Raw genomic sequence first — 13,011 nt, 5'->3', positions numbered from 1 at the left:
GCAATGGTGCAATCTCGGCTCACTGCAACCTCCACCTCCCCAGTTCAAGTGATTTTCCTGCCTCAGCCTCCCAAGTAGCTGGGATTACAGGTGTGCGCCACCACACCTGGCTAATTTTGTATTTTTAGTAGAGATGGGGTTTTACCATTTTGGCCAGGCTGGTTCGAACTCCTGACCTCAGGTGATCCACCCACCTCAGCCTCCCAAAGTTCTGGGATACAGGCGTGAGCCACCGCACCCAGCCTGTTGCTCCTCTCTTAAGCTTCTCTCTCTCTCTCTTCCTGTGCGCCAGTTTGACTCAGCCTGCTTTGATGGGGGCACAGAGGTCTGAGCCTGGGAATATGATCATACCCAGAAAATGGCATGAGCTGGAAATTCATCCAAGGTTCTGGGAAACTCCACCTCCTCCACCCTCCACCAGGACCTTGACATTCTAGACCATGCACTGAATGCAGGGTACGAGATCTGTGTTGACGCCTCGGAATTGCTCCTCAAATTGCTTTTATGGGTGGCCTCAGAAAGTGGCAAAACCACACAGTCCTCAAAGTTCATTTTCTAAACAGATGGATGTGATCTGAAAGCCCGATTTGAATTTCAACCCTGTCCTAGAGGTCCTCTGGCCAACCCTACCCCCAACCATCCACAAAAGAATCTTCCCTCAATTCTGGCAGCTCTGATAGTTTCCACAAACAGCAGTCACGTTCTGATAACATTCACTTATGCAGTGATCTCCAAATACTTTTTAAAAAATGAAGCCAAATGTATTCCGATTACAGGATTATTTTTCTTTCCTAATTAATTCTTTGGTGTTAAAATAATCATTCTTTTATGAAATGATGTCAGTGGTAGATGATCTTTTTTTCTAATTGTGGTAAAACACACAGAACATTAAATGTACCGTCTTAACCATTTTTACGTGCACAGTTCAATGATGCTAAGTACATTCACATTGTTGCATAATCATCACCACCATCTAACCACAGACCTCTTTTCATCTTGCAAAACTGAGACTCTGTATCCATTAGCAGTAACTCCACATTCCCTTCTCCCCACAGTCCCTGGCAACTGCCATTCTCCTGTCTATAAATTTGACTACTTTAGGTACTTCATGCAATCATACACCTAATGTCCTTTTGTATCTGGCTTATTTCAATTCACAAAATGTCCTCAAGGTTCATCCATGTTGCAGCATGTGTCAGAATTTCCTTTCTATTTCAGGCTGAATAATATTCCACTGTATGCACATACCACAGGGTGTTTATCCATTCATCTGTCAATAGACACTGGGTCACTGGCTTGCTTCTACCTTTTGGCTATTACGTGATGATCATTTTTAAAATACGTTTTTAGTTGCAAAAAGCAAGCTGATATCTACGTGGTAACCCCCTGGACTTTGATGTGGGTCGCTTTACTAGTTTGTGAAATCTCTAAGTCTGGGACTTACACAATTTTGTGTCTGATGTAGAGATGTGATTTCCAGCACCCTTACAGCCTCTACAGATTCTTCCAAGTAGTTGCATTTAGGGCATCTGCTAAGCCTGTGACTCTATTCTGAGATGTGCTCACCACTGCCATCCTCAGGGAAAGCATCCACATCCCCACTGGACTCTGCGACCCAGCCCCAATGGCACATGAAAAGCCAATCAGAGGCACGCTCTCTTTAATTTTAAAGGAGAAACAGAGACTGCCAGTGAACGGCTAAGTCATGCCAAGAACTGAATATCAAATTCCAGGAAGTCCCTGGTCCCTGCCCTTTCTCGGGCCTTGTTGTTTGGTTTTCCTAGGATTGTTTGAGTCCCTGCATGGAGCAATGCCTGGAAGAATTCCCTGTTTGCTTAAGCTGGTAACCCAAAGGGCCCTTAGTTGATATGTTTTCTTAATATAGTCCTAGGCACATACACAGGAAGTGTCAATAGATGCTACCTGCAGCTGGGCATGGTGGCTCCCAACACTTTGAGAGGCCGAGGCAGGCAGATCACCTGAGGTCAGGAGTTTGAGACCAGCCTGACCAACATGGTGAAACCCTGTCTCTATTAAAATTATAAAAAATTGGCCGGGCGCGGTGGCTCACACCTATAATCCCAGCACTTTGGGAGGCCAAGGCGGGTCACAAGGTCAAGAGATCAAGACCATCCTGGCCAACTTGGTGAAACCTTGTCTCTACTAAAAATACAAAAATTAGCTGGGTGTGGTAGCATGTGTCTGTAGTCTTAGCTACCTGGGAGGCTGAGGCAGCAGAATCGCTTGAACCCAGAAGGGAGAAGTTGCAGTGAGCCAAGATCGTGCCACCGCACTCCAGCCTGGCGACAGAGCAAGACTCTGTCTCAAGAAAAAAAAAAAAATCAGTCAAGTGTAGTGACGTTTGCCTGTAATCCCAGCTACTCAGGAGGCTGAGGCAGGAAAATCACTTGAACCCAGGAGATGGAGGTTACAGTGAGCTAAGATTGTGCCACTGCACTCCAGCCTGGGCGACAGAGCAAGACTCCGTCTCAAAATAAATAAAGAAATGCTCCTTGCATTTATTGACATTTATTGTGTATTAAAGTGATATGCTGGTAAATGAAAGAGTTGTACAATGGCATGTTCTGCATGCTACAATTTCCACAACAAATAGGTATAAATATGTAGAGAAAAATGGTAGCAGAGTTGCTGTTAGGTGACAGAATTGGATGTGGTTTTGGTCCTTTTTAAATGGGTTTTCCAATTTTCACAATTAAAAATAAATTACTTTTGAATTATAAGTAACTTTAAAAATTGTGACCAGGTGTGGTGGCCCATGCCAGTATTCCCAGCACTTTGGGAGGCTGAGGTGGGAGGATTGCTTGAGCCCAGGAGTTCAAGGCTGCAGTGAGCCATGTTGGCACCACTACATTCCAGCTAGGGCAATAGAGAAAGGCTGCGTCTCAAAAAAAAAAAAATAAATAAATAAAAATAAATTTTAAAAAATCTGAGCTATTCATTTATTTGACAAATATTGATGGGGCAACAACTATGGACAGCAACGTATAGGCACCAGGGGAAACAAACTCACTAAAAAAAAATTGGAGGCTGGCAAGCAGCCCTGAAGGAACTCAGGAGAGAAACTGTTGACCATTCGAGATGTCCACGGGAGTGAGTGAGATTCTGCCTGCTTCATTTACGCTGGCAGATTTGTGGAGGAAGCGTCTCGTTTCAAAAGAATTTCCGGCCAGGTGCGGTGGCTCACGCCTGTAATCCCAGCACTTTGGGAGGCCGAGGCGGGAGGATCACAAGGTCAGGAGAGCAAGATCATCCTGGCTAACACGGTGAAACCCCGTCTCTACTAAAAATAGAAAAATTAACCAGGCATGGCAGCAGGCGCCTGTAGTCCCAGCTATTTGGGAGGCTGAGGCTGGAGAATGGCGTGAACCCGGGAGGCGGAGCTTGCAATGAGCCCAGAATGGGCTGTCAGGGTGACAGGGATATTTTAAGGAAGCTGATAAGTCAGGGCTCAGTAACCCATTCAATTTCCTGTGCTCTCCCTCCCCACTTGCCACACCACATTGCATAGAACTGTGAGTCAATGTCACAGAAGAGGATGCCCACATCATGGGACATGTATTTGGGGTGTAGGAGCAAGGAGCCCTGTTACCTTGTCTCTGCACAGCTCAACCCAGATGGGGTAGACATTTTTATCACTTAACATTATTTAAAAAGCACTGCTATTACTATGTTAAAAAAAGTATCCATTAAAAATTTTTTTTAAATACAGATAATTTTAAAGAAAAAAATAAAATTGCTCACACACGTACTTTTTTTTTTTTTTAACGATAGGATCTCACTCTGTCACCCAGGTTGGAATGCAGTGGTGCGATTATGGCTCACTGCAGCCTTGACCTCCTGGGCTCATGTGATCCTCCCACCCTCGTCTCCAGGGTAACTGGGACTATAGGTGCACGCCACCATGCCCGGCTAATATTTGCATTTGTTGTAGAGATGGGGTTTCACCATGTTGCCCAGGCTGGTCTCGAACTCCTGGGTTCAAAGTATCTGCCCATCTCGGCCTCCCAAAGTGCTGGGATTACAGGTGTGTGCCAACGCACCTGGCCTATCCACATATTTAACATCTAGAGGACCACTGTTAATATTTTTTAGGCCAGGAGTCAGCAAGCTTTTCCTTTAAAAACAGACAGTAAATAGTTTTGGCTTTGTAAGCTATATGGTCTCTGCCTTAACTGTTCAACTCTGCCGGAACACAGATGAACTCATAAACGATACGTAAATGGATGGGTGTAGCTGTGTTTTAGCAAAATGTTACTAATCAAAATGGGTGAATGGCTGTAGTCTGCCAACCTCTGTTCTAGTGAGTATCTTTAAGGACTTTTTCAAAAAGTACAGGCATAAATGAATCAGTTAACGAATGAATGAAAAAAGAAAAAGCCGGTCACAAAGGCTCACACCTATGAGCCATTTGGAAGGCTGAGATGGGTGGATCACTTGAGGCAAGGAGTTCAAGACCAGCCTGGGCAACATGGAGAAACCCCGTCTCTACTAAAAATAAAAAAAATTAGCTGAGCATGGTATCATGCGCCTGAAGTCTCAGCTACTTGGGAGTCTAAGGTGGGAAGATTGCTTGAGGCTGGGAGGTTGAGGTTTCAGTAAGTATGATCCACCCACTGCACTCCAGCCTGGGTGACAGAGCAAGACCTTGTCTCAAAAAAAAAAAAAAAGACATACATACATTAAAATCACTTTTAAAAGCTCTTACATTCATCAGATGGGGGAAAAAATAAAATACAGTCATACATCGCTTAGTGACTGGGACACTGTTCTGAGAAACACATTCTTAGGTGATTTGGTCCTTGTGTGAACACCATAGAGTTGACTTACACAAAACTAGATAGCATAGCCTACTACATCTAGGCTATATGATATAGCCTATTACTCTTAGGTTACAAACCTATATAACATGTTACTGTACTGAACACTATAGGTAATTATAACACAATGGTATTTGTATATCTAAACAGAAAGGGCACAGTAAAAATACCGTATAAAGGATGAAAAAAGGTACACCCATATAGGACACTTACTATCACTGGAGCTTGCGGGACTGGGAGTTGCTCTGGGTGAGTCAATGAAAGAGTAGTGAATGAATGTGAAAGCCTAAGACATGACTATACACTGCTGTAGAATTTACAGACACTGTACATGTAGGCTACACTACTTTTATTTTATTTTATTTTATTTTATTTTATTTTGAGATAGAGTCTCATTCTATCACCCAGACTGGATGCAGTGGCGTGATCTTGGCTTACTGTAGCCTCCACCTCCCGGGTTCAAATGATTCTCCTGCCTCAGCCTCCCAAGTAGCTGGGATTATAGGCTCCTGACACCACACCTGGCTAATTTTGGTATTTTTTTAAGTAGAGACGGTGTTTCACCATGTTGGCCAGGCTGGTCTCAAACTCCTGACCTCAAGTGATCTACCTGCCTTGGCCTCCTGAAGTGCTGGGATTACAGGCGTGAGCCACCATGCCCGGCCGTTACATTTATTTTAAAATGTTTATTTCTTCAATCATAAATTGACCTTAGCTTACTGTAACATTTTTACTTTGTACACTGTTTTTATTTTTTGACTATTTTATAATAACACTTAGCTTAAAAGAGATTGTACAGCTGTACAAAAATATTTTATTTCTTTATATCCTTATTCTATTAGGTTTTTCCAATTTTTTAAATTTTTTGTTAAAACTTAAGACACAAACATACACCTTAGCCTCACCCTAAATGGGGTCAGAATCATCAATATCACTGTCTTCCACCTCCACATCTTGTCCCACTGGAAGATCTTCAGGGGCAATAACATCCATGGCGCTGTCATCTCCTATGACGGCAATGAATTCTTCTGAAAGGCACTGCCTAAGGCTGCCTTATAGTTAACTCTGAGACACAGTCTCACTCTGTCTGGAGTGCAGTGGCGCAATGACGACTCACTGCAACCTCTGCCTCCCGGGTTCAAGCAATTCTCTGGCTTAGCCTCCCGAGTAGCTGGGATTACAGGCATCTGCCGCCACACCCGGCTAAGTTTTGTATTTTTAGTACAGATGGGGGTTTCACCATCTTGGCCAGGCTGGTCTTGAACTCCTGACCTCATGATCTGCCCACCTTGGCCTCTCAAAGTGCTGGGATTGCAGGTGTGAGCCACCATGCCCAGCCAACTTTTATGTTTTATAAGTAGAAAAAGTGCACTCTAAAATGACAATGGGCCGGGCACTGTGGCTCACGCCTGTAATCTCAGCACTTTGGGAGGTTGAGGCAGGTAGATCACCTGAGATCAGGAGCTTGAGACCAGCCTGGCCAACATGGCGAAATCCTGTCTCTACTAAAAATATAAAAATTAACCAGGCATGGTGGTGAATGCCTGTAATCCCAGTTATTTGGGAGGCTGAGGCAGGAGAATCACTTGAACCTGGGAGATGGAGGTTGCAATGAGCCAAGATCGTGCCACTGCAGCCTGGGCGATAAGAGCAAAACTCGGTTTCAAAAAAAAAGAGAGAAAAAGAAAAGAAAATGACAATGAAAAGTATAGTAAACATATAAACCAGTAACATAGTCTTTTATTATCATTATCAAGCATTAGGTACTGTACATAAATTGCATGCACTCTTCTTTTATATGACTGGCAGGACAATAGGTTTACCCCAGCATCAACACAAATACGTAAGGCACTGTGCTACAGCATTATGATGGCTGTAGTATCACTAGGCAATAGAATTTTCCAGCTCCATTATAACCTTATGGGACCACTGCTGTCTATATGGTCCATCGTTGATGGAAACATCATTACGTGACACATGACTGTAATATAAAAGGCCAAACTGGGCCAGGCACGGTGGCTCACGCCTGTAATCCCAGCACTTTGGGAGGCCGAGGTCGACGGATCACCTCAGGTCAGGAGTTCGAGACCAGCCTGGCCAACATGGTGAAACCCCATCTCTACGAAAAATACAAAAATTAGCTGGGTGTGGTGGCGGGCACCTGTAATCCTGGCTACTTAAGAGGCTGAGACAGGAGAATCACTTGAACCTGGGAGGCAGAGGTTGCAGTGAGCCGGGATTGCGCCACTGCACCCCAGCCTGGGCAACAGAGTGAAACTCCATCTCAAAAAAAAAAAAAAAAAAAAGGCCAAACTGCGCAAAGTAGGTTTCTGATCTCCAGTACCCACCAAGAGGCAATTATTATTTCCAGTTTCTTGGTTGTCCTTCCAGAAATATTCCAGACCCGCACTATTCATACAGTGTTCACTAACCATTTTGAATACTCGAAATGTGGTTGGTTGGAACTGACATAAGCTGTATGTGTAAGATACCAGATTACAAAGACTTAATGTGAAAAAAGAATGTAAAACCAGGCGCAGTGGCTCACGCCTGTAATCCCAGCACTTTGGGAGGCCGAGGCGGGCGGATCACGAGGTCAGGAGTTTGAGACCAGCTTGACCAACACGGTGAAACCCTGTCTCTACTAAAAATACAAAAATTCACTGGGCGTGGTGGCACGTGCCTGTGATCCCAGCTACTCAGGAGGCTGAGGCAGGAGAACTGCTTAAACCTGAGATTGCAGTGAGCTAAGATCGCGCCACTGCACTCCAGCCTGGGCAACAGAGTGAGACTCTGTCTCAAAAAAAAAAAAAAAACATAAAATATCTCATTTATAATTTTTATATTGATTGCACGTTGAAATGACAATCTTTTGGGGCCAGGTGCGGTGGCCCACGCCTGTAATGATCCCAGCACTTTGGGAGGCCAAGGCAGGTGGATTGCTTGAGCTCAGAGGTCCGAGACCAGCCTGGGCAAGAAAGGGAAATTCCGTCTCTACAAAAACTATAAAAATTAGCCAGGTGTGGTGGCATGCACCTGTAGTACCAGTTACTTGGGAGGCTGAGGTGGGAGGATCACCTGAGCCCAGGGAGGTCGAGGCTCCCGTGAGCCGTGATCACACTACTGCCAGTCTGGGTGATGCAGTGAGATCCTGTCTCAAAACAAACAAACAAACAAACAAAACCCAAATATTTTTGATATACTGGGTTAAATAAAATCAATTATTATAATTGATTCCACCTGTTTCTGTTTAGTTTTCCATAACTAGAAGATGTTAATTTACCTATGTGGCTTACCTTGAATTTCTATTATTGAGTGCTGGTTTAGATATGCATGAGGAGTAATAGCAGGGTGGAATTTGGAATTTATAACATGACACAGAGCTTGTGCCTCAATTCTCAAGTGAAAGGGTACATGCCCCAAGCCCAGCCAAGCGCCCCACTCTCCCACCGTGGGGGTTGGATTCCCATGCTCACCTGTTGTACAGCTGCTGGGAGCTGAATGTATAAAGCACATAGAGGGTGTTCCCCGCCAGAAAGGCCAAGATCCACAAGATGACCAGTACCGACCTCTTCTCCTAAGACAAAGCAAGAGATCTGTGATATCAAAGGTGGATGTGGCAGAACCTTCCAGAATGTACCCGGACTGGCAGCTTTTCACTTTGTCAACGTTTTGAAGGAAGTGGTGCTGAAGGTGAAGGGAAGGGCATTGGAACCTTTCCATTCCACTGAGACCCAAGCGGTGGTCACGGAGAAGGTGGCAGAATGGTGGACATCTGCTTGAAAAACTATCTAGAAAGGCAAGAGAGCAACGTGGTTCGCAGCAGACTAGAGCTGGATGGCACACATTCAAATCCCTGGTCAAATCCTGTGTGGGAGCTGTCCAACTCCAGGCAAGTTATTTAAACTCTTTCAGTTTCCCTTTCCTCATCTGTAAAATGGGTATATCTTAGTATCTACCTTAAAGAGTTGTAAGAATCAAAGTACATAAAATGCTGTTAAGAACTAAAGCACAGAGAGGTTAAGAAACCTCAAGGGCATGGGTCTTCATTTGAAAATGGAGTTGTTGTTAAAAATTAAATCAAATTTTTAATTTTAATTTTTTTTCTGTTGCCTAGGCTGGAGTACAGTAGGGTGATCATAGCTCACTGTAACCTTGAACTCCTGGGCTCAAGTGCTCCTCCTGCCTCAGCCTCCTGAGTAGCTAGCACCACAGGCAGGTGTCACTATACCTGGCTAATTAAAAAAAAAATTTTTTTTGTAGAGACAGAATCTTGCTATTTGGCTCAGGCTAGTCCTGAACTCCTCACCTCAAGTGATCCTCCTGCCTTGGGCTCCCAAAACACTGGAATTACAGGCAAAAGTCACATTTTTAAATGCAAACATTCAGTCTGGTACAGATTCATATTTGAAGCTTGCTAAGCAATAGGACTGATTATTAAGAGTTTATAACCCAGCAGAAGATTCGGATCTAGAGGTTGCAAATTTCTGCTTTCACTTTTTCTAGGACAGACCTCTAGCCCACTGCCCTGGACTGACCGTTCCATGGAGCACCACAGTGTAGAATTAAATTCAAACTTATACACCTAATTCTCAAAGCCCTTCACAATCCAGCCCCATTTCTCCTTCTTCAGCCTCGTTCCTGTCTAGTCCCCAGGAAGACAAATTGGAAATCCTCAGTTTGCTGTTTCCCAGCAGTTTCACAGCCTTAGAGCAATCCTAGGAAATGTCTGAAGGAGATGCAAAGAGGGGCATGTTCCTGCCTATGTACCCTGGGACACACAGGCAGACCCCTCTGCTGTTGATTCTCAACAGCTCATGTCTTTTCTTGGACTGGAGTGGCTACATTGCTGGAATAAGATGAGGTCATAACTTTCCCAGTGCAACCTTCCCTGTGGTTGCGGTAAATGCTCATACACACTGTCTCCAGACACAGCTCGGTGCCCCACGCACTGTTACGACGCACATTTCCAGAGAGTGGACGAAACAAATGCATCTCCATCCACCCATTATTCCAGGAGCGGTCAAGGTTAATGACGCTAGAAACCACCTCCAACCAACCAACTGCTCTTATCAATGTGATTAATCCACCCGGTAGCTCTTTTTACTCCAATAAATAATAGATTCCAGTTTAATTCTCTATGAATCCAAACCAAAGGTGGAATAGGAAGAGGGAATTAGCAATGTTCTGGGAAGACAGAATCTGAAGGACAAAGGAGGTAGTTTTCTCCTAATAAGCTGAGATGCCTACACTTACTAAGGGCCATGTGGACCTGCTCTTATGGAACATATGCACACACAGGCAAAGTGTCACCTGTGTCTTCATGAGGATCAAGGACCCCTGGAGGCCCGTCCATTGATACAGAGATCCTCTCAGCTCCTAAAATTTAAGTAAAGGTGCCACTTGGATGTTACTGCATTTGAGAGAGACCTAGCCCCCAAAGCTGCCTCCTACTGTTTTTGTTTGTTTTTGAGATGGAGTTTCGCTCTTGTTGCCCAGGCCGGAGTGCAATGGTGCAATCTCGGCTCACTGCAATCTCTGCCTCCTGGGTTCAAGTGGTTCTCCTGCCTCAGCCTCCCAAGTGGCTGGGATTACAGGCGCCCGCCACCATGCCCAGATAAGTTTTGTATTTTTAGTAGAGATGGGGTTTCACCATGTTGGCCAGGTTGGTCTCGAACTCCTGAACTCAGGTGATCTACCTGCCTCAGCCTGCCAAAGTGCTGGGATTATAGGCGTGAGCCACTGTCCCTGGCCCCTCCTACTGTTTTAACAGCAGCAGAAAGGAGTTTGCATAAAGAAGAGACTAAGGGTCAGGAACGACCTCTGACTCTGTCCCCAACTCCGAACCTCAATGTGCTCACATGCAAATGGAGACTGGGTTGTCCTCCATCCTGCATGGAGGCCCAAGTGTTTTTGAGAAAGCAGATGATGTTATAGAAGGGTCAGTGAAGCTGGTGATTATTATGGGATCACCTGTGCAGGAGAAAGCACAGACTTTAAAAAAAAAAAAATTAGTTCCATAGGTTTTTGGTGAACAGGTGGTATTACATGAATAAGTTCTTCAGCAGTGATTTGCGAGATTTTCACACACCCATCACCTGGGTAGTATACGCTGAACCCAACTTGTAGTCTTTGATCCCTCACCCCCTTCCCACCCTTTCCCCTAGAGTCCCCAAAGTCCACTGTATCATTCTTATGCCTTTGTATCCTCACAGCTTAGCTACCACTTATCAGTGAGAACATACAAGGTTTATTTTTTCATTCCTGAGTTACTTTACTTAGAATAATAATCTCCAATCCCATCCAGGTTGCTGCGAATTCCATTAATTCATTCCTTTTTATGGCTGAGTAGTATTCCTTCATATACATATACCACAGTTTCTTTACCTACACATTGATTGATGGGCATTTGGGCTGGTTCTACATTTTTGAAATTGTGAACTGTGCTGCTATAAACATGCGTGAGCAAGTATTTTTCTCGTATAATGACTTCTTTTCCTCTGGGTAGATGCCTAGTAGTGGGATTTCTGGATCAAATGGTAGATCTACTTTTAGTTCTTTAAGGAATCTCCACACTGTTTTCCATAGTGGTTGTATTAGTTTATGTCCGCACCAGCAGTGTAAAAGTGTTCCTGCATCCATACCGACATCTATTATTTTTTGATTTTTTGATTACGGCCATTCTTGCAGGAGTGAGGTGGTATCGCATTGTGTTTTGATTTGCATTTCCCTGATCATTAGTGATGTTGAGTATTTTTTCATAAGTTTGTTGGCCATTTGTATATCTTCTTTTGAGAATTGCCTATTCACATCCTTAGGCCACTCTTTTATGAGATTTTTTTTTTTTTCTGAAAGCACAGACTTTTGAAAACTAGCTCAATTAAATGTTTCCTATATGCCAGGCACCATGCTAAACAGCACCTTCTTTTTTTTTTTAAACAGAGAAGGTCTTGCTCTGTTGCCCAGACTGGAGTGCAGTAGTGCAATCATAGCTCACTGCAGCCTCGAACTCCTGGGATCAAGCAATCCTCCTGCTTCAGCCTCCTGAGTAGCTAGGAGGAGAGGCACATGCCACCACACCTGGCTAACTTTTAAAAAATATTTTGCAAGCAGGGTGCAGTGGCTCACGCCTGTAATCCCAGCACTTTGGGAGGCTGAGGTGAGTGGATCACCTGAGGTCAGGTGTTCAACACCAGCCTGGCCAATGTGGCGAAACCCCATCTCTACTAAAAATACAAAAATGAGCCGGGTGTGGTGGCATGCGCCTGTAATCTCACCTACTCAGGAAGCCGAGGCAGGAGAATCGCTTGGTAATCTTGGTGGTACACACCTGTAATCTCACTACTTGGGAGGCAGAGGTTGCAGCGAGTGGAGATTGCACCACTGCACTCCAGCCTGGGTGACAGACTGAGACTTCATCTCAAAAAAAAAAAAAAAAAATTATAGAGAAGAGGGGGGTCTTGCTATGTTGCCCAGGCTGGTCTCAAACTCCTGGGTTCAAGGGATCTTCCTGCCTCAGCCTCCTGAGTTGCTGGGATTAGAGGCATAGGCCACCGTGCCCAGTACTTGTGCTTAACACCTTGTATGCACTCCTTCTTTTCCTTCCTTCTTTCCCTCCCTCCCTCCTTGCTTCCTTCCTTCCTTTCTTTTCTCTCTTTTCTTTCTTTCTTTCTTTTTTTTTCTTTTCTGATGGAGTTTCACTCTTATTGCCCAGGCTGGTGTGCAATGACATGATCTTGGCTCACTTCAACCTCCACCTCCTGGGTTCAAGCAATTCTCCTGCCTCAGCTTCCCAAGTACCTGGGATTACAGGTGTGAGCCACCACACCCAGTTAATTTTGTATTTTTTTAGTAGAGATGGGATTTCACCACGTTGTTCAGGCTGGTCTTGAACTCCTGACCTCAAGTGATCCACCCACCATGGCCTCCCAAAGTGCTGGGATTACAGGCATGAGCCACCGTGCCTGGCTCTTTTATTTTTTTTCTTCTTTTTTGAGACAGAGTCTCACTCTGACACCCAGGTTGGAGTGCAGTGGTGTGATCTTGGCTCACTGCAACCTCTACCTCCCAGATTCAAATGATTCTCATGCCTCAGCCTCCTGAGTAGTTGGGATTACAGGTGAATAGTTGGGATTACAGGCATGAGCCACCATGACCTGCCTAGATGCACTAT

At 44.6% G+C, this 13,011-nt stretch overlaps 1 protein-coding gene across 1 annotated transcript in view; it reads right to left on the bottom strand.

The window, feature by feature from the left end:
- Positions 1-13,011, bottom strand: part of RNFT2 (ring finger protein, transmembrane 2) — a 110,227-nt gene that overhangs the window by 73,624 nt on the left and 23,592 nt on the right. The window contains exon 6 of the mRNA XM_025402154.1: positions 8,315-8,415. Within this exon, the coding sequence (XP_025257939.1) occupies positions 8,315-8,415 (101 nt within the window). The remainder of the gene's footprint in view (positions 1-8,314; positions 8,416-13,011) is intronic.

Source organism: Theropithecus gelada, chromosome 11 (assembly GCF_003255815.1).
Source record: "Theropithecus gelada isolate Dixy chromosome 11, Tgel_1.0, whole genome shotgun sequence".
In the NCBI taxonomy this organism is placed as follows: domain Eukaryota; kingdom Metazoa; phylum Chordata; class Mammalia; order Primates; family Cercopithecidae; genus Theropithecus; species Theropithecus gelada.
Note: the sequence above shows the minus strand (reverse complement) of the source record. Positions and strands in the feature narration are given on the sequence as shown.